This window comes from Aythya marila, assembly GCF_965140915.1.
Source record: "Aythya marila genome assembly, chromosome: 5".
NCBI lineage: Eukaryota > Metazoa > Chordata > Aves > Anseriformes > Anatidae > Aythya > Aythya marila.
The window spans coordinates 43,614,293-43,636,442 of NC_139046.1; the positions used below are offsets into that span (position 1 = coordinate 43,614,293).

The 22,150-nt window shown below is 40.3% G+C and overlaps 1 protein-coding gene across 1 annotated transcript; it reads left to right on the plus strand.

Moving 5' to 3' along the window:
* Nucleotides 1–1,302: 1,302 nt before the first annotated feature.
* On the plus strand, nucleotides 1,303–20,832 carry COCH (cochlin). Its single transcript, XM_082762463.1, has 11 exons — nucleotides 1,303–1,359; nucleotides 1,464–1,508; nucleotides 6,994–7,150; nucleotides 13,213–13,346; nucleotides 13,696–13,758; nucleotides 14,562–14,606; nucleotides 14,695–14,842; nucleotides 15,388–15,491; nucleotides 16,242–16,468; nucleotides 17,892–18,408; nucleotides 19,132–20,832. The coding sequence occupies exons 1-11, from the start codon at nucleotides 1,335–1,337 to the stop codon at nucleotides 19,305–19,307; spliced, it is 1,641 nt and encodes a 546-aa protein (XP_082618589.1). The 5' UTR covers nucleotides 1,303–1,334; the 3' UTR covers nucleotides 19,308–20,832.
* Nucleotides 20,833–22,150: the final 1,318 nt, after the last annotated feature.

The window sequence follows — 22,150 nt, forward strand, 5'->3', positions numbered from 1 at the left end:
AGCTCCGGTTTTCTGCCAGCTTCATGAAGTCCAGGCAGGGAGGATTCAAGCCCCCTTCCCTCCCCGAGCTGAGAGGAGGAAGGGGGCCGAGGGACAGAAGGCATTGGAAAGAGAGCAGGGCGGTCATCGATTTGTCACCACTGGTTTCAAGGAAACGGGGAAGACTTGCTGTCAGTGCTAACCATACAGCAGGCATCGTCTATAAGACAGTGGCTTCCCAGAACATTTTCTTAAAAAAAAAAAAAAAAAAAAAAGTAACAAAACTCCCTTCCTCTCTTAGCTACCACACCTCTGAGAAACCCGCAAAATGTGAACCAAGGCCAGCAGCAGAAAGGGTGAACCATTGCGGAGCTGCACCAAGTGCCGCTCGGCCTGTAGCAAGCACCTCAGGGAGAGGTGGGCTCTCGTGCCTGAGGACAGTGTTTTAGCAGCCACTGGCAACTCTTTAATTCACCACCGAAGTCTAGAGGTGATCAACCCCCTTGGGTGAGCGTCTTGAGGAGAGAGCCGACTACAAGCCAGCAGTTCCTTGACAAGCTCCTGGGAGCCAGAGAAGCAGAGAAACGCCAGCAGAAGTTCCTGACACCTGCACCAAGTGCCTTGAATGGTTTTGAACTTGATACTCCCGTAGGGGAAGAGCATGTCCTAAGTGAAGCATCGCCACCTTTATTCTGCGTGGGCAGCATAAAAATGTGTTCCTGGGACATCAAAGCTGGGGGAGGTGGGGAGGGAAATTGGGTTCTTACAGCTTCTGCACTTCATTTGAAGTAAACTGCGATTTTTATTTTTGTTTTACAAGTAACTTCCCCGGTCACATTTCCCACGCACATGCAGGACAACTCTCATGTACCTGCTTTGCAGTACACGCACAGACGCTGCATGATGTGCAGCCCCAGGTGGGCTGTGCCTGAGCCTGCTTACACCCACACATGTACTGAACTAAGCTGAAGCAGGCTCTGAAGCATCTTTTTTATTTATTGTGTGGCCGTTTTTAAGGGAAACAAACATGTTTAAATCCAAGCTAAACCCACAGACCCGCCACGACACTGGCAGCTGGGGCACTGCCTCAGTCTCCCACATGCCTGGGGGTGCCCGGCCTGAGGCAGGAGGCGGCGGGGGCGGCACGGCGGCACCCACCCGGCCCTGCCCTGCCCTGCCCTGCCCTGCCCAGCCGAGCCCTCCCAGCCCAGCCCAGCCCAGCCCGGCCGCCCCGTCCCGCCCCGGTGCCCGTGCGCCCGGGTCGGGGTTTAAAGCCGGCGCGGGGCAGCTCTGGCGGTGTCGGTGCGGGCTCCTCTCTTCTCCCCTCACCTCCCATCCCGTCCCATCCCGTCACCATGCCGCTCGCCGCCCTTCTCCTCGGTGCGTACCGCGGGTGGCGGGGCAGGCGCAGAGCCGTGCTCCGACTCTCCTCGCCCCGACCCGACCCGACCCGACCCGCTGTCCGTCTGTCTGTCTGTTCGCAGGCGCCTTCCTGCTCTGCGGCCCCGTGCGCGGGAGCGACGGCTCGGGTGAGTGTGCCGCGTGCCTCTCCTCCTCCTCTTCCTCCTCTTCCTCCCCTCCCGGGCTGCTCCGGCGGGGCACGGAGCCAGGCGAAGGGGCCGGGGGGGCGATGGCGAGGGGTGCGCGAGCGAGTGCGGCTGTGTCGGTGTGTGTGCTGGAGCCGGGCCCGCCCGGCGGCACCTGCCTCTGGCCGCGGTGCCGGCGCGGGGCTTTCAGGCGGCCGGGCGCGCTGCGGGAGCGGCTGTGAGGCGGGCGGGCGGCCCGGAGCCGGAGCCGGAGCCGGAGCCACCCCGGGGGCCGTAGGAGGCGGCTCGAGGAGCGCCACCGAGGGAGCGGAGCCCGGCGGAGCCCGCGGCGGGCGGTGAGGTGAGGTGAGGCGAGGTGAGTGCCTGTGCCGGCCGGCACCGCGCGGGGGCGGGGGGCAGCGCCGGCTGCTCGGGGTGGCTTCAGCCAAACGGCTGCAACAGCGCCCCGCGCCCTCCCGTGTGCCGCAGCACGGCCGGGACTTAGCCCACCAGAAATAGACAGAAATGCACAATAATGGAAAACCTACTGCTCCCTCAACTCCTTGTCTTACTTTACAGGCGCATTGCACGTCTAGTGTCAACGGCCTGTCAGGAAACACCTGGAAAGGGCTTTTAGTAATACCTGCTGCCAGGGCTGGAGGAGCCTCCGTAAGCGGAAGGTATCTGGGGCTAAATTATGTTAAGGGAATGTTGGCAAATGTGGCTTTGCTTTTGCGTTATTACTAGAAGTAGCAGCACATGTCTGCACATACAGGGTGAGCAGGTAATGTAAGATACTGCCTCTCACCGTTACCCTGAGCCCAAGTTCAGCACAACTCAGTTACTGAGCTAGAAGCTTGCAGAAACTTTAAAAAAAAAAAAAAAAAAAAAAAAAAAAGCTTAAATTCTGAAGTAATGAAAAGAGCATCAGTTTCCTTGGATATCTACTGTATTCAGGCTCCTAACTGATCAGGGAGGTCTTATCTTTCCTTGTGCTCCCCCTGAAATACCTAAATTCAACAACTCCGGTTACCATACCCAAGGCTGTCCATATGGGTGGGTTAACACTGGCATATGACAGATCGTAAGCGAACAGAAGTTGATCAGAAAGTGCAAATCTCAGGCTGAAATAAGTAACATAGCCCTGATACTTCCTTAGAAATTCCTCTGCTCTTGTTCATGTCAGGATATGTACTTAACGTTACATGAATTAGTGTGCAATCTATGAATGTGCTTTCCAAAATATAAGTAGATCTGTATCTACCAATATGGTTTTATTCTGGTATAGATGATACTTGTAAGAATATTCCTTGCATAAAACTATATATGTTTTTTTGAAGCCTCAAGGTAAAAACAAATGACTCAAAATTTTCTTGCTTTGAAATAAATGAAACTAAGTACTACAAGAATCATACTTAAGAAAAAAGTAAACTGCATTTTATGACCCATAAAGCTATTTTGCTCTAGGAATCCCTGCCCTTTATTTAATAATGTACACAGATATATGTGCTTTCTTACATAAATTCTGCTTTTCCAAAGCAATCCATGAGAATATCACGGTTAGAAAAGCTCAGATTTTGTTTTTAGTTTTTATTTTTATAGTGTCTTAAGTTAGTGACTGTCAAAAACAAAGTGAAAACTCATCATAGGTGGGCATGAGAAACAGTTATTCAGAGCAAATCAGTACATGGGATGTAGCAACAAAAAGATGGGAACTGATGGGATGACTGAAAGCATGGTTGTTGGATAGAAGTTTCAGGACAGAAGTGAGTCTTCACTTTTTTTTTTTTCTTTTTTAGGTCAACAGTGAAGGAAGACATTCATCCTTACCTTTAAATATGGCTTAAATCAGGAAGAAATGCAGTCTCTTTTCTTTGTACTTTGTTTTTACAGTGTACCCTAATGTGGTGTGTTTCTGTGAGGCTTAAAAAGTGTGTGTCTGGACAGAGTGGGATTATGGTCACTTTATTACAGTTCTGAAGGACTAATCTTAGGCTTGTGTTCAGAGGTCTCTACTTTCCATCACAGTCCAGACTGGGTAGGAGTCTAGGACCGACTCCTTTCCTTTAAATTGCAAGCTTATCATTCCTTCTTCTAAAAATGCATGGATTTAGATTTTAACTTTTTAATGGTGTTGATTATTGAGTTAGGTAAGTATCTAGAGAAGTATTTCAAGTGCTACAGTTCTTGTGTTCTTAAATTACAGTGACTATGAAGTAACTGCAACTTAAATTTTATAGATAGCTACTTGGCTGGTCCTGCAAGGATGAAATACCCTTGATATTTGGATATGTTAACAAAAACAACCACTCTCTAACATTTTAATAGTACTATCACATGAAATTTGGGAGAATTAATATGTAATCTGGCAAAGAATTATTCTATATGATTCAGTATGCAGTATGATTAATATACTCTCAAGTTCACACTGGATTGCTTGTGGTTTTATGGGATTTATAGAGAGCGAAATTCACTACAAAGTTGGTACCATTCGTTTTAACTTTGTTACCCAGTACATCTAATTTTTACTCTGCTTCTGACATTCCTAATGTTCATCTTGGAATAATAGCTTATAGGAAACTGTATCTGCATAGTAAAACAAAATGAAACTGCAGCTTTTTAACTAACGGCATGAGTCCTTCAGTGCATGTTACAAGCTGACGCGCCCCCCCCGCCGTTTGCTGATCTAGCTGAGGTATGACCTGTTAAAGCCCCTAGGCCCCTAGCTACCGTATGTCAGCTGTTCACACAGCAGCAACTTGCTTTTTGCTCTGAAGCCCCCCCTTTCATGGTGTAGATGAGGTTTGTAAGTTTTTAGTACATTAAAAAATCCCATGGCTGGGCTATAGTGAGCATCTGTGCTTTCATGGCTAGGGAAAACACAGCCAGATTCCACCCCCCACATCCCCTCCCCATCCTCAGTGCTATCAAAAATGTACGATGTTAGTCTGACACATGACTGTATTTAGCAAGTGCCTGCTAGTGAGAGAAATGCGGATCCCCAAGCGATAAGGAGCATGTTAATTACACATCTGATTGTATTTGTATGTACAGCCTGACAAGGAATTCACTCAGGCTAACCAACTAGAAATGGCAGGTATTACGGATTTCCTGTGGTGTCTTGCACTTCTGGAAGCTAGGAAAATGTTCCAGGGTACATGGCACAGGTGGTACTATGAGAACAGATTACTGTTACTGCTCCTTGCAAGAATTTCTCCATGGATGTCCAGCCTTCTAGCTGCTGTTTGGTCTCACCAGCTGCCACTTGGTGGATGTTTTGATTGCTGCCCAGTAATCAGCTAACAAACTTGTAGGAGTTCCCTGAAGTGATTAGGGCACTCAAATGCAAAGTAAATTGACTTTCAGCATAACACCTATAACAGCGCTTTTAACAATGAAAATAATGAGCTTTTAGGTATAAGCATGGTGATTCTGCTTGTTTTTCAGACTTTTGTTTTACGGCAAATGGATAAGACTAGGTATGGAGAGGATGTGAGTAAAACTTATTTTTAGGGTACCTGAGAATCAGAACTAGATCACTTTACAGTGATTCTTGTTACAGAATCACAGAATTTCTAGGTTGGAAGAGACCTCAAGATCATCGAGTCCAACCTCTGACCTAACACTAACAGTCCCCACTAAACCATATCCCTAAGCTCTACATCTAAACGTCTTTTAAAGACTTCCAGGGATGGTGACTCCACCACTTCCCTGGGCAGCCTGTTCCAATGCCTAGCAACCCTTTCAGTAAAGAAGTTCTTCCTAACATCTAACCTAAAACCTAGACAGCTTTCCTTATTTTGAAGGCAGGGAAAAAGTAGTACTCCCAGCTTTCTCTTTTCTCCATCTGGACTGTGTACGTACATCTAGTGCACTTAACTAACTTGTATGTGCTGACAGATAGCAGCAAAGATTTTTCAGGAAGATATGATTAGGTAGCTTACTATAAATGCAGTATAGCACTAATGAGGATTAGCTATATTTAAATGCAAAACTACATGCATGTTCTCCAAATATCCTTGGATCTGTGCAGCAAGTGTGAACAGACACTTCACTGTGCACCTCCAGCTGTAAATGTTCTGCTTTTCAGCTCTAAAGTCAGTGGGATTAGCAGGAGGCACCAAGGCAGCATGCTCTCTTCCATCTGCTGATTAGGAACAGCATATGCTCCAAAATCATTCTTTCAAATAACAGCAGCTTATGTTAGGGTCAGTAAACACCCTAGGGTAAGAGTCAAAAGAGTGGGCAGGGAAGCAGGCAAGAAACCAATCACTAATCCCCATAATCATACACTTGTTGTGGTGTATGCATGGATTCATTAGCCAGACTGTCAGCTCTCCTCCTAATATTGTGGAAAAATTAATTTTCTGAGTGCATATAGAAAAACTTCTTGCACCTGCTAGTGCTCAGCGATGACAACATTTACTCTTAGGAATTTCAGAATAAATACCCAGTCAGTTATGGGTTGAACTTACGATGTTGAATTAATGTTGATCAAAGCTAAAGCTCTAACCTGCTGTGCTACCAGACTGGCTGTGCTGTGCTGTGCTGTGTAGGATGGTGGTTAAGCATCCAAGACAATGACCTCTAAGTTTGCAAAAGGAAAAGTTTCAATTTGCCAGGCAGAATTGTACACTGATGTAAATCTGTGTATGTAGGTGCATGCACATGCAAGTACAGTAACAGCTCAGAGATGACTCTCTGGAGAGCAACTCTAAAGAAAAAAGGCAGAGTTCTTCATGAGAAATGCATGTGCATAGCACAAATAAATTCCATCTCTGTGGGTGAATCTGACTGTTCTTGGCACAAGGATCATGATGATATCTGTTGCAATGAACTGATGTGAATGCTTTAATGCTACTCATATTACTGAAGTTAGGAAATGGGCACTCTGTTTTTTTGTTTGTTTTTATTTTTAAACACTGACTTCAGCAGGATTTGTTGCAGAAGCTAAGGAGATAGATGCTGTGTCAGCCTGCTTCATGAACATCCCTGGACTGAGCTTCCCAAATGACTCCTGGATGCCCCACAGCTGGAGAGCACTGTGGGGACATCTGAGGCATTCAGTTTCTGTCTCAGCGAGTGCCACCCACTCTTGTGTTCCACCTCTATGGTCTTCCCCTTGCCTTTGTCTGTGGTAAACCTGCACGTGTTGTGAACCACTGCCATTCTTTTCCACTGTAATATTTTCCTGGATATTATTTTAATGTTCAATGCTGTTTGCTCTTTTTAAAAGCTTTTCCACCCTGCCTCTCTCACAAAGCGTGTTCCTCCTTGCCATAGCTGCACATTTCTAAGTGCCAGAGATCCTTACAGACATACTGGAGCACAAGATGAGATGCTGTACCTAATTCCAAATCCAAACATCTAGATTGGGGATTGGGTACAGTAGAGAAGGTGGTTGTTTTATTTAAATAAAAGATTTTCAGGTCACAAGTTTTTCTTCTTTTTTCTCTTTTTTTTTTTTTTTTTTTTTTTCCCCCTGTAGTTTCCACTGCTATCACATGCTTTACAAGAGGACTTGACCTTAGAAAGGAGACAGAAGAAGTCCTTTGCCCAGCAAACTGTCCTCTGTGGCAATTCTACGTCTTTGGGGATGGAGTTTATGCCTCCCTTTCCAGTGTCTGCGGAGCTGCCATACACAGGTAAGGCAGACGGTCGACTGTTAATCCATGTGTTAAGCAAGTTTATACAGTCTTGCTGCACTTCTGAATTTGAACCTTTTGATGACATCATAATAAAGACTTCTCTGGACTTCTGAAACCATGCTAACATAATGGGAATGCCATTAGGACAGAGCACAGCAGAACAGAATGGCTGGGTGGCTTGCAAGTTACCTGAGTTGTGCTGAAATGTTCCTGAAAACAATGAGACTAATGACATGGCAAAGTAGCAAATAGGCTTTCACTGTGAGACAACTCAAGTGTCGCTGGTAGCCATAGAAGGATGCAGTGTAAACAGTAATTAATGGGAGAATAAAAGCACACTTGCATTTTTTTTTACTTTAATTTATGAGATCTTTCCTGAAAGTGTTGAAGTCAGTTTAAGCTCCCATGCAAACACCCCTATCCATGATTTGGGTCAATGTAATCTGTAAAGTTTATTAATTGTAATCAGAGTACTATTTTTTGTCACAGAATTTCTTTTCTGACACTTCCTTGATGGGCATCAAACTTGATGACTCGTAATTAGATCATCTTAATTAGACCAACAGCTAGCTGAACTCATTCCCATATCAAACGGAAAACTGAAGGCTAGGAAATATATCCAGATAACCCATGCTAAATAGATGTCAGTAGAATAGTAGTAATTCCTGAGGTGAAAGAAAACAGGCTGGCAGAAATCTTACTGAGGTTATCTGACTTTTTTTAAAATGAAGAATTACTTATTTGAAAGGTAAATCCTTTTTTGAATCAATTTTAAATAATGGAACACTAGCTAAAAGCAGCTGGAGATGATGTGATCTTTCTCAGATGCCTGTGGAAGGTAGAATGATTCCTGTCAGACTGACATTAATACTTTGAAAAAACTTTTTGGCTATTAAAGGAGGATTCTTAGCTTCATCTGTTAACTGGCTGTAAAAGATGTACTTGCTCATTTAGAACTCCTCATTGAATGATTCAGAACTGCATGTTCTAACTCTGGAGTGGACTGACACTAGCAACAGAAATTTAGGTTAGACTTGAGGAAAAAGTCTAGCAATAAGGACAGAGGAGATGGCCTGGTGTATTCAATGAACTGGACTGAACAGTACGGTTTCTAAGAAGATATCCATCTGTCTAGAAGAGCTAGAAAACTGTCATCCTAATTTGAACTGAAAGTACAAACTAGATAATCCTGTACATTTTTCCAAACTTCTTAGATTTCTGTAATTAAATATTACAACTATATTTAAAATTAAGACTTAGTCATACACACAATCCAAACTATTTGTGTCAAGAGGCTCTATTGAAACCAAAGTAAATGTAGTAAGTATGATACCTCAATACGTTAGACTTTTAAAAAAAAAAAAAAAAAAAAGATTCATTCTATGAATCTCATGAATGGGATTTAATTGGCATTTGTGGATTACAACATAAGTTATCCTGAATCTCCTCAAACATCACCAAACTAGTGATTCTTTAAACTAGTCTTACTTAGTTTCTAGGTACATTTATATTAACTTATGCATAAACTACAGTAAAAAAAAAAAAAAGTCTTATTCTATTTGTGCATTCCAGATAAGACTACTGTTACCCATGCAGAAAGGCTGAAACTGTTCCATGGAACAAAGCATTTAAAAGAAATTTGAGCATAGTTATATTCTCTTCTTACTCCCAAGCAACAGGAAGAAACTCTTTCAAAATGAAGTTACAACGCTAAACTCTGCTATCAGAGTATTTCTGAATTTTAAAAACTAATTTTACACCAAAATAACTGACTAGAAGATAAAGGACAAAATAAAAAGCTTGTTTAAACAACATAAAAAAAATCGGGATTTTTTAATTTAAACTCCTAAGTAAACTAAACATAACAATGGTTTTGGTGGTAAATTTCTCAGATGCTGTAAAGGAGACTAAGGCTTAAGGTACTATGGGGTAGCTAGAAAGAACTTGGGAGATATTGGGGGGGGCAGGGAAAGAAGAGGTGAAAGTTTGTTTTTAAAACTTAAGAGTTGGTTTGAAAGATAGTTAACTGTTTCTGTGCAGTGTCTATTTAGATTTGTGTGGTCTATTTAATTATTTTTTTTCTTTTTGAAGACCAGCTTTAAGTTAGCTGCTATTAGTCCTGTCAGCCTCTTGTGTTCAGACCAAAATTCACTATGTGACAGCATTTTCTTGGTTTTGCTGGAACTATTAGAAGCCATGATTAGTGGTCATAGTGAGTGAGGAAAAGAGATTGCTGGATGGAAGAGAGGGCATAGCTGTTTAGTTCTCAGCTAATTTCAGTACAGGCTACAGAAGCCAACTGAAACAGACAAACTACTTCTTCCTTCCAGCTCTGTGTTGCAATGGCTAAACTCCATTTCACCTTGGTGCCAAAGCAACTCCAAGAACACGTTGCTAATAGGTATTACCAACTCCTGCGATCATGGTATAACTAGATGTGTACTCTTAAGAATTTCAGAATTTTCTTCCAAGTTACTGAAACAACTCCATCTTATTTAAAACTGCGTGCCCTACATTATGCATGGTGAGTGCAGCACAGCCCTATATATATGTGTGTGTGTATATACACACACACACCCCCCTTAAGCACTGTTGAGGGCCTGTGTCACTACGATGACTGCTGCTATCTTACACAAAGCACGCTCACCCCACCACCCTCTGTTTCCAGAAGCATCATTCCTGGAAGCAGTAACTTTTTTTTTTTTTTAAAAACAGAAAAATGATTGTGTGAGCAGGTGTCAGTTCCTCCTTCCACACACATTCATTTGTACGTGTTGGGTCCTAATTGAAGCCTGATTCCTAAACTTGTACATACACTAAATACTGCTTATTCCTCTGAGTAGTTCCATTACTGTGATGCGATTTTTTTCTTGCAGCAATAACACTACATAGTGCATTTTAAAGAATTGAGCAGAATTCAGTTATTACTCCAGATGAATAAGCTTTCTGCCTGCTTTGGTTTGTTATATTTGGCTTTTTATCTTTTTCTGTCCTTATTTTATGTGCAATTACTCTCAGGAAACAGAATATTTGTTTAATATTTTCCTTTGTCTGGGCAGAAGAATAGAAGTTTTATTTGCCAGGGGAAGAATGGAGAACCTCCTACCAGGCTGATGCTATGTAGGCATAAAGAACTGAGTTAAATCTACCACTGAGTGATTAATTGGATTAATAATCAGAAGGGCAAATTAAGGACTAGGTTCTGAGCTTGTGCAGTTTTGTTCTAGTGCCAATTCTACTAAATGGAGACCTAACCCTATGTTGCAGTCATTAGATGCTAAATAGGCGTGCAAATTTTTTTAGAACCTCCGTAACTAGTCACAGGGTGGGAACACTTGCAATTAAACATCAGGTTCTCAGAATTCAAGTGAACAAAAGCAAATCATGGTGTTACTGAGTTGGCGACAAACTAACCACAAAGACTGGCCACTGAGCTGCCTCAGTGTTTGCTATAAGGCTATTGCCAAAACCTTGTCAGCCAGAGGGGCCGGGCTTCTGAGCAGCAGCAGCAGGCCCCCTGGGAAACTTTGATACATTGGCTGCTTCTGCTGCTGTGCCCTGTCTCTTGCCAAAAGCAACAGGAGTGCAGCAGAGACAGAAAAGCAGAACCTAGAGGGCCAGAAGATGCTGGCACGAAACCCAGAACAGCTCCAAAGCACTGAACTGGTGGCAAGCAGGCAGCAGGATACTGCTGTTTGGAGAAGGAGAGGATGCTTCTTGAGCCATGGAGAAAGGTGAATGATGTGGAAAGAGGTGGATACATCTATTGGTAATAGAAAGGAAAGTGAGAATTTGGCTAGCTTGTCTGTTTTTAGCCCCCTGATGATAACTGTTTTCATCCAGGCATCCTGTAGGAATCACTCAGCAATGGTAATGGGGACTTCAGGTCAAAATTCTGCCGTGCTACCTGAGAGCAGACCTTGCTCTTTCTCTTTTCTCCCTTTTGGTGGGGAAAAAAAAAGAGTGGACTGGACACCCGTAGTCATATTTGATACATGTAATTATTAGCAAAAAACATACTCTGCAACATTGTGCTTCTGGACTGTAAGACCAAGTCTGCTCAGTATGTATTTCTTTCAACAGTCTATGGGCAGTAGTGTTGCCCTTGGGTTTGGGGCTTTTCCTTAGAGTAGCACATCTCTGTTCAGATCTATTTCTCTTCACTATCTATGAGGATAAATGTGAGGTGCTATTTAAATTTGCCAACATAATAATCTGATTTTAAACTGGCATTCAGGGCAACTTTACTAAAGCTTCTTTGTCTATACACTGTATAGAGTATTCTTAGATAAATTATCTCTGTATTTTGAAACTGCCATAATCTTTAAAGGTACAAGAATTAAATACATACATAAATATAACTGTAGTTCCATTTAGAAATGCAAATCACGTCAGTGGATCAGGAATGCATTTTAAGTAGTCCACAAGGAGATTCATGTGGAAACTGCCAGAGATGCCCAGAGCTCAAATTACCATAACTGTGCAAGATTTTCTAAACTCCAGCCTTGATTATTCTACTTTCATGGTGTTTTAAATCAGATGAGGCTGGGACTCTCTTCAAGCAGGAAGCCAAACAGATAGGAAAAATAAACACAGAGGCACACATTGCTGTGTTTCAATAATCTTGAAAAGGTTGTTTGTTTCCCATGCTACTGTACCTGCCCAAGTACCACGGACCATTAAGCTTTTCCTTCCATTTAGAGAAGCTCAACGTTGAACTTTGGCCCCTAAAAAAATAATATCCATTCTTGCAGCATATAAAAAGAAATCTAAAAAAGAGTTCTGATGCCTGTGACTATCACAACAACCCCTCTGCCTGCAAAAACAAACAATGGAAGTTCTCCCTCTGGGCAGCTTTTAACCCTGAAGTTTCCTAAATGTGTAAATCCAATGTCCCGTTGCGTATTGACATAATCCTCTATGTCCTGACAGTGCTAACAGGCTCAGCACGTAAGCATCAGCAAGATTTTCCAATTAGCTGTATCTTCGCTTGTCCCGCGTGACAGGCAGATCTGGCAGGCAATCTCCAAACCTGCTCATTCAGTCATGAGGTGAAACTCAACAAGAGAAAAATGTTATCAGACTTCTCTAAGAAGATTTTAGCCTCAAATCTCTTGTTTTTGGAAAACTTCCTCCACAGATTTTTCTACAAGTTTTCTTGTCACTTCTACATTTCTGAACTGACTTCTAGTATGGCATTAAGGAGTACAATAGTGTTATAATACTGAATATGACTTTATAAGATACTTTTAATCAGTAAGCTTCTTGGTATTTTTTTAAATAACCCATTAAATGTGTATTTAAGTGGTATGCTTAAACAAATGGAAATAGCTATGATCTGTTAATTATTTCTGAAGTATTCCAAATTCTGAAGCTGCAATTGTGAAAATCACAGAGCTGAACAGCATCTGTTGTTGATATACCATTTGTGAGTCTAGATGGAAACCAATCAGGAATCTTATATGGATCGAGTTATTAACTTGCATTCTATTTATTTCAGTTTTCACACTTAATTTTTGCTCCAGGTGAATGAGAAGAAGATACTTTACACTTTGTTCCTACTTTTATCAGTAATCGGATGGTTGCTGTCAGCAATGCCTGCCATTTCTGACTGCAGCCTGTGTGGTTGCTTAACACAATATCTTACGTACAAATTACTACTACAAGCAGCATTTTTCTTGTTTTCTTAGCTTTGGTTACTTTGCAGTCAAGCATAACAAATTTTGGTTTGGCAACAAATTTTCACGAATCATAATGAACTCAAATACATTTTCCTGTAGCTCTTACCTTTACTATTCTTCTGCTTCAGTCTGAGCAATTAGAATTTTAGAATTTCCTAATAATTGTTTCCTAATAAAATATCCGAGTGATGCTCCGTGGAATATTTTCTCTTAACCTTTTCAGTATCTTATAGTTTATTTTTGCCTGAACATAATCTTCTGCCTATATGGCATCAGTTTTCAGGAAGCTAGTGTCCAATATACTAATGATGGCATAATTGTATTGCATTTTCTTGTGATTAATACGTCTAATTCATCACAACTTTTTCTGTGTCTCAGAGGGGTGATCACCAACGCAGGAGGACCTGTAAAGGTACAGACTCTCCCAGGACAGGAAAGCTACCCTGCTGTAAATGCCAACGGGATCCAGTCTCAGGTGCTCACTAGATGGGCTTCATCTTTCTCAGTGACTCGTAGGTGTCTAAAAACTTACTATTTTGCAAACTGCATTTCAAATATTAATGTAGCTCTAGGAAACTTCCTCAATGCACCTGTATATAGAAACAAATGTGACTAGTATACGAAATGTAATCAAAGTTTACTTCTAACTCATTTTATCTTCACTTTTCCACAGTTTTCTTAAAATAGTACTGTTCCAGGCAGACTAGGCTACCTAGATTATACATAAAGATTATTGGAAATAGTCTAGAAAGACTATTGCAAATCCACTATTCTTCAAGCACTCATAACTTCATCTAAATACACTGAAATACTGATATAATGATTCTGTGATATAAATTAATTCTTCCAATATTTTGGCAGCTACCAAGAATGTTGCACTTGAAGCAGTGGGACGATCAGTATCAACAGCACGTCCTTCTACAGGTACAAGCTCTCTCCAACATGTCTTGTTTCACAGAACTTGTTTTTAAAGAAAACATATGTACAATATCTGCTTTGACATATTTTGCATCAGCAAAAGGAAGACTCGTTTGTAATCAGTGAGATTGATTCTTGTTTTAGTAGTGTTCATGTAAATGAAGGAACACTTAAATTTGGAAAACTAGTAGATAATTTAACAGAAGGAAAGAGTTTGTGAGCTCATTGGATATTCATTCCAATGAAGTACCAGAGAAGACATTATGCATTTCTTCTTGCAGAACTATGTAACTGCTAAGGGTTGTCAGAACTTATCGGAAATTTAGATGTTGTTTAGATTTCTCTGCAGAACATGCTGCCAGTAAATGGCTAGATCAGTTTTTATGGAGGCTTTTGGTATATACATATTGGACTTGGATCTTGTTTGCAAAAAGAACATTTGCTTCATTGTTTAAGTCCCAGCTTGCTTGCAAAACATTAAAATTGAACAGCAGATTGCTAACTGAGAAAGAGAAGTGGCAGCACTTGAGATGCTGAGCTACAGCAATTTCTGTATGTCTTCCCGTACACGTTCTGATATTCAGCTAGACAGGTACAAGAAAGGAAGGTTAAACAGCTTCATTTGAAAAAGAATATTCTCTAAGGAGCAAAGCAATAGCAGTGAAATTTTAATTATTACACTGATTGAAGGATGATGCAGTCCCATGCCAATTTTTATTGAGGATAGATTGCAATGTAATTCTTAGACTAAGCTCCTTCGATTTCATCTTATTGTTCTTAAATGATCCATGCTGTTTCCTTCATTGAAGGCAAAAGACCTAAGAAGCCCCTTGACAAAAAGGCTGGGAACAAAGGTAGGAACCTATAGGTTTAGCTTCTGAAAAGCAAAATTGTAACCTTTACTTTGTGCTAAGCTAGTCTAATTATTTTGGATGCTCGCAGACTGTAAAGCTGATATTGCATTTCTCGTTGATGGAAGTTACAACATTGGCCAACGTAGATTTAATCTGCAGAAAAACTTTGTTGGAAAAGTAGCAGTGATGTTGGGAATTGGAACAGAAGGGCCTCACATTGGAGTCGTACAAGCCAGGTAATAACAGATGTACACAAAATATAACTGAGTGATTAATAAGAGAAACCAAGTAATGTATCCCTGTGTATTTTGCAGAACAGTGTTTGCTCAATAATGGCAAATGAATAGCAAGAGAAAACAAACTCCAGCTTGCAGCACTGGTTTCTCTGTGCTATGCTGATATGTTCATGGGAGAAGACATGACAATTTCATCATGTGCCTTTGTGATACTTGTGTAATTTTCAATTATACCAATGCATTTAGTTTAACTTCCAACATGTTAAAAATTTACTTCTGGATATATTTTAAACTAGTATTTTCAGCTGGTTAATAAGCTTAAGAATCATCCTGTTCTTAATTTATCCACCCAGGTACATGATTCCTCATGCTAAGGATTGTGAGAACTATTAAGTGAGGAGCATACTTCTATTTTAGTAATTAAAATGGAGAGATAAGTATACTTGAGCAAGAACAAAATGATGCAAATGCTAATTTAGCTTGCTAATGCCACAATGATATGAAAAGTCAACCACGTGGTTTATTAATGTTTTGTTTTTCCACAGTGAACATCCAAAAATTGAATTCTATCTGAAAAACTTCACTTCTGCAAAAGAGGTTTTGTTTGCCATAAAGGAATTAGGCTTCAGAGGAGGCAATTCTAATACAGGTGAGTTCATACGTCACTGAAAATAGAAATTCTGTCTTTACATAAGTAAAGACATATTTATATGTATGTATACACGTATAGTGAAATACTTATTATTCTGATAGGTAAGAAAGTGTTTTAAATACCACATTTATCTTAGGTTCAACGTTTTTCCACTAGAACATTGCCATATTTTTGGTTTCATTTTCAGAAGTCAGGGTTACTTATTGTATGCTTTATATCATTTCCTGTGCTTAGAGTAATCAATTTTTCACTGATAAGTGATATTTGAGACAAATTCATATCTAAAAGGTTTAACATTTATTTCTTCTTATATGGCTAATTTAGGACTTAGAATTATCTGAGAATAAAGAGTAAGCGGTTGTGAAGGGATGTTTGCCAAATATGGAAACTGAGCTCTCCAGATATGTTGAATTTCACAAGCTAAATTTAAGTAGCTTCTCAACCTCTTCCTTCCAATTCATTTGGCAGACGCTCATGTATCTGCTTCCTAGTCTAAAACAAGACCTGTGGGGGAAAAACATTTCAGTGTATTTTTTTTTCCCCCTCAGCTTTATCAGTTTTTTAATATGATATGGGTTGCTCAAGTTTCATGAGTGCTGAAATATCCTGGGACACTATTTCACTGTTACACTGGGTTCATTCTGTAGTCATAACTAAAATCCAGGACAATTTCACATAGGAAACTGGTATGAAAATGTAATTGTATTGTTTCTTTGTGTTTTGTTTTGTTTTGCCATTCAAAACTAGGGAAAGCTTTGAAACACACCGCTCAGAAATTCTTCTCTTTGGAAAATGGAGCACGCAAAGGAATACCCAAAATCATTGTAGTGTTTCTAGATGGCTGGCCCTCAGATGATATAGAAGAAGCTGGTATAGTGGCCAGAGAATTTGGAGTCAACGTATTCATTGTATCTGTAGCAAAACCTACAACAGAGGAGCTAGGAATGGTACAAGACATTGGTTTTATTGACAAAGTAAGAGAATATCATTATTCCTTTTTCATGCATAGGTATGATTCTAAAGAATTTACTTCATGCTAGAGTCCTAAAGAACTAGTTTTTACAAATTTCATAAAATATATTCTCTCAAAACTATTAAGACTATCAAAATATCAGGACCGCAAATTTTGGGTAAGCCTTTTAGTTTCTTCTTGCTAAGTTATATGCTTCTGCTGGTTTATTTTCTTGCTAATGGGGCTGCACCGAGGTACCAAAGTGCTATCACACTTCTCCCAGTTTAGAGTCTTGGCCAAATTATAGCTGTTGGACTCTGTAATTACATTAAGATTCCTGGAAGGGGATTCCAGGAATAGGTAAGTGCATCAAAGCAATTAAACACGAGTGTGGTATCTTCTGTCCTAAAATGGCAGGATCTTTCAGGATCTGCTCTATGGAGGATTATTTTGCTATAATCCTAGGTAGTTACTTTCACTACAAGGACAGAAAAGATTGAAAAACACTTCCTAACAACTTCACATGCAAGATAATCTTGGATGAAGAGTGTTGGATCTTGCTCCATACGAGTTAGCATAGGAATTCAAACACAGGTCTCAGTCTCACAAGAGCTTTCTAAGTGCTAGTTCATTACGTAGGTTTTCATAGGGAGGCTTTAAGTGTCTAATTTCAGGAGAAAGTTCATAGCTCAGAACACGAACCTAATGAAGCACTGTTCCTCAGCATGCACAAGACAGCTTGTTTCTGATCCTAGGTAGGTCCAGCTCTCATGTACTTACAGGCACAGAAAGACATGATCTTATGTGACCGAAGCCTGCCCTCCCTTTCTGCATTTTGATCTTAGCCAGATAAGTTACCACCTTGGAGAGCTGATTTTAAATCGAATCCCCATCTCAATTACCTGCATTTTACATGTATACTATGGAAGCCATGGGAAAAAGAAATTTTACTTTGAATTACCTGAGACTGTATTTTGTACTCAGCTGCATATCTGTGTCTATGATGCATTATGGATTTAAAAAAAAAAAAGTGCTTACAATGTTAGAAGGGAAAAAACAGGCACCTAACTTTCAATGGATAGGGAAAAATGTAGAACTTTCAATCCTTTGGACATTCAGTAGCCATGACTTACTTCCTTTTCAAAAAACAACTAAAATGTCCAGTTGTTGCAGTTCTCATTAACTACATGACATTATTTGAAATTTCTGTAGGCAAGGAGGCACACTTCATTTAATTATTTAATAAACTAAGTTAGAGCTTTCACTCACCTCATCTACAGGTGTTTGTCTTTAACTTCTTCAAAAACAAACAAAAGGACACCCCCATAAAACATCGTCAGGCTCCAATTCGAAGCTGCCTTTAGAAGAAATTCCCATAGGTGTATGATTGGTATCCACAGAACTGCTGTTTCAATATTCACCTTGTGACTTTTGTTTTCAAACAGGCTGTCTGTCGAAATAATGGCTTCTTCTCTTACAACATGCCCAGCTGGTTTGGCACCACCAAATATGTAAAACCCCTTGTCCAAAAGCTGTGCTCACATGAGCAGATGCTGTGTAGTAAGACATGCTACAACTCTGTCAACATAGCCTTCTTGGTAGATGGCTCTAGCAGTGTTGGAGACAGCAACTTCCGCCTTGTGCTTGAGTTCATCAGCAACGTTGCGAAGGCTTTTGAGATCTCTGATATTGGTTCCAAAATTGCCACTGTGCAGTTCACGTATGATCAGCGCACTGAGTTCGGCTTCACAGACTACACCACAAAAGAAAAGGTCCTCTCAGCTATCCGGAGCATTCGCTACATGAGTGGTGGCACTGCTACTGGTGATGCCATTTCTTTCACAACCAGAAATGTATTTGGGCCAGTGAAGGATGGGCCTAACAAAAATTTCCTTGTTATTTTGACTGACGGTCAGTCTTACGATGATGTTAGAGGACCTGCTGCTGCTGCACAAAAAGCAGGTAAATGATTTTGTGATTAAAAGCAGCAGAAGTTGATTCATGCAGCTCCAGCAAGCAAATCAAGCATCACTGTTGTTTTAAATTAAGCAAAATATGAGTACTGAGGAACTGTTCACATCACTGATGTTCCATTCTAATGGAGAAGCTAGGTATGTAGCCATAAGTAGGCTCACTCATGGCAATTTTTTTTTTAAAAAAAAAAGTACACCCAGTCTACTTTCCTAAACAAGGCAGAAATCAGTAGATTAAAACCAAAGAGCCATGTCGTGAAGTTCCAACTAGCGCTGGCATCCAATGGCATTATTTCTGTTCTCCATCATCATCTATGAGCGAAATAGGCAGTTTTACCAAAAAGCCTCTTGGGCTTCTGATGCTTCAAAACTCTAAGAGTACACAAAGCATCCACATTTACTTTCAAAATTGTTCTAAACACTGTTTTTTTTTTGCATTTCAAGATTTACTATGTCAATCCTGGGTTCATATATACCAGTACAAAACAAGATGCTAACTCTCAGGATATCCCCTATTTCCACCAGGATTCTTCCTGAGACACCTCTTTATTAGATTTTGCCACCAAGTATCAGGAATTAATCTCTGACAGCCTGCAGGTGCAGAAATACTAATTTCTGATCTAAATCAATTCATGGTTGTAGAAGCTGATGTTTTTCTTGTAGCCATAGACAAAATGGTCTTACTTATTTTTTCTGTACTGTTGCATTGCAGGAATAACAGTCTTCTCTGTTGGTGTTGCCTGGGCACCTCTGGATGATCTGAAAGACATGGCTTCTGAACCAAGAGATTCTCACACTTTCTTCACCAGGGAGTTCACTGGACTGGAGCAGATGATTCCTGACATTATTCGAGGAATCTGTAAAGATTTTTTGGACTCTAAACAATAAAGCAAAAATCTGCTGTTGGATATTACTTTTCTGACACTAAAGATTTATGAAGCCGAAATGGTCCCTCTAAAGTGCAGGTGGTTTATTCTTACATATGCTGTCCTAGTGTAAGGGATGAAGAAGGGCTACTTCTCGTAGTCAGTAAAGGATTTGTGTGAGCTTATTACAAATTGTACTTGATAGGGAGAAGCAGAATTTGGCCAACAGCTATTATTACTTTCAATACATTTATAGTAGCCCAAGTTTAAAGCTAAGCATATTGCACACTGCACACTTAAGGCTATCACAAAGCAGCAGAGGAAACAATACAGCTCTGACATTTTTGCTGTCACTTACTAGATGTCTTCTTACAAGGTAAACATAATATAACTTTAAATACACAGTACTACCTGTCTTCTAGAAGCCTTCTGTAGCTTATGACTGTGTCTTTTCAAGGAGTTCTCTTGATAGTGTGAAGTACTCTTGGTGCTTCAGTTGTCCGACATTTGTTATTGCCAGGCAGCTTAAGAAGAGGTATGACAGATTGTGGCTAAAGAGTCTGTTTTACTAGTTGAGATTTTGCTGTGGTGAATGATAGTGCCATCTGCTTAGTAAAGTTTACACCAAAAGACATGTAACTTATACCCACAGCTTTCTGTGGATCTATGTTGTTGACTTCTGGCACAGGTTTTGAAAAGTACTCACAGCACAGTATTTCTGATTGAGGATCTGGGTCCCAAGTAATACTACTGCTTCCTACACCACTAAGTCAACGGTGATATTGCTAACATCTGATAGCCTGGATTTTCTCTCTCTACTGCCTTGTACTATCTTTATTTTACAAAGTTGTTACTGGCTAGACACTTACAGACAGGAACTGTGGGCAAAGAGATTAAGTTAGACCACACACTGGGGAAGGAAAACATTCAAATTCAAATCCAAAGGCATCTCCAACCTTGAAACACAACTGGCTTATATCAGGTTACATGCTTAGGGAAGAAGAGAGCAGACAAACACGTACGAGGGATTCACTAGCTCACAGAATAACATATTTCTAACATTAATAAAGCCACTATCAAAAATGTCTGAGGTTATCTTAAGAAAAAAGTCTTCTTGAAAAGGGGCTTTAATTTGATTACATACCATGTTGATGTTTTTATGCCTACATGCAAGGGGTTAAAATGATTAAATAATTCAGAGTTTTTTCAGATACCTAGAGAGAATAATGTCGCTCAAGCACTCTTTAGAAAATTGTTTTTTGCAAGTAAGATCCGTAACAGAAAACAAAACAGCACTTTTCCTACCAATCTAGGGTTTCTTTTTTTTTCTTCTACCCCCTTCTTTTTTTGTGGTATTGATTGTAAAATTCTTAGTAGTTGTGGAGTGGCACAGAAGGGATTGTATTCATCAGGCTTTTGTTGTGTATTTTTAATAACTTATGACTGGCTATATATTACACTAAACATGAATATGAATGGCAAGGATGCCTTGTATTTTTCTATTAATTGTTATCCCTAATTTTGTTATGTGTTTATAGATAAGAGTATTTCAGCTATTGCTGTATAAATTCATATACAATATCAACTTTGTGCAACAGTTTGATTCATTTCGAATAATTTTATAGAAATTTATATATTGCAAGGAACTGAGACTGTAGGTTTCAATCTGGATCTCCGTTTCTACACCTAGACCATGGCACTTTTTACACCTCACACAAATTTTTGAACATTAATCTCTTTAAACATGAATCACTTTGTATCACATCTTTTGGCAGTGTGATGCTTTCTAGCTGGTACTTGTCTGACAAGTGCAGTACGTAGCCAAAAAAGGGTACCAGGCTGTGACTGAAGGTCGGCACGCAGCAGGGAGCCCTTCGTGCTGCCAGACCTGAGTGCTTTCATACTGCATCCTCAAGATGAGTGCAATAAAAACAGATCTTGGAAGCTGACCTTTATTACCCTTGGTAAAACTTGTAATATTGAAACAGCAAAGAACAAGGCAAAATCCCAAGGTGAGGTCATCCTATCATTCTTAAAAGAAAATAATCGTTTTGAAGGAATTTACTTTGACTTTCAAAATCAATGCCAAGAAAGAAAAGCTACAAGAGCACCAGCTAAAAGCCATTTACATCAAAAGCCAACAACTATATTTCTCTACAACTTCTGAAGCGACTGGGAGGTGGGGGGTTGTTGTTTGGTTTTGCACTTATAAAGTAGAACAGTTTCATCAGAACAGTATTTTCTCCCGTAAGAGTAAGCTCCCATATTAGTGTTGCCACATCCATCTTCTCTTCTAGGAAGTATGGCCCCATACAATACAAATATTCTATTTTCATCTCCTCTGTTCTGTAGAACAGAAGTGCTGACAACTTTTTATGCCTTGATTTTAGGCCACCTTTTTAATGGGGCAACTCTCAATGTTGCTACCGAGCTCCATCAAAGTCACTGCTTTAAATGCAGAGATTCTGGTTTTCACAGTACTTTCCTTCCTTTCATTGGGCTTACGGGTAAGTTAGCTCCAGAAAGCAGTAAAGCCACAAAAATCACAGAAAATTTCTCTGTCGCACGCAAGTACCATAGGAGGCCTGAGCACACTGTCAAAGAAGATCAACTTGTGTCTTTAACAAACTGTCTGGAAGCTAAAGGCTTAGATCCCCAGCCTAATGACAGCAATCCAAAGAAAATCTTACTGAGTGACTTTGGTTTGGATCTAGGACAGGAAACATAAATGATTTTCTTGAGAAACAACCAGAATGTGCCTGAAAAGCTTGTGATCAACTGTCAGCCAAATATAGACACCAAGTATACAGAAACTTCAACTGAAGAGTTTGTAATTTAAGAGTATTTTCCAGTTATGTGTGTGCA

Bases quoted from the DNA above. Each gene is read 5' to 3' on its own strand.
- COCH (XM_082762463.1), top strand. From the start codon at position 1,335: ATGCCGCTCGCCGCCCTTCTCCTCG. The intron at 13,759-14,561 runs GTACAAGCTCTC...CCTTCATTGAAG, and splicing joins AACAGCACGTCCTTCTACAG to GCAAAAGACCTAAGAAGCCC. The intron at 16,469-17,891 runs GTAAGAGAATAT...GTTTTCAAACAG, and splicing joins ACATTGGTTTTATTGACAAA to GCTGTCTGTCGAAATAATGG.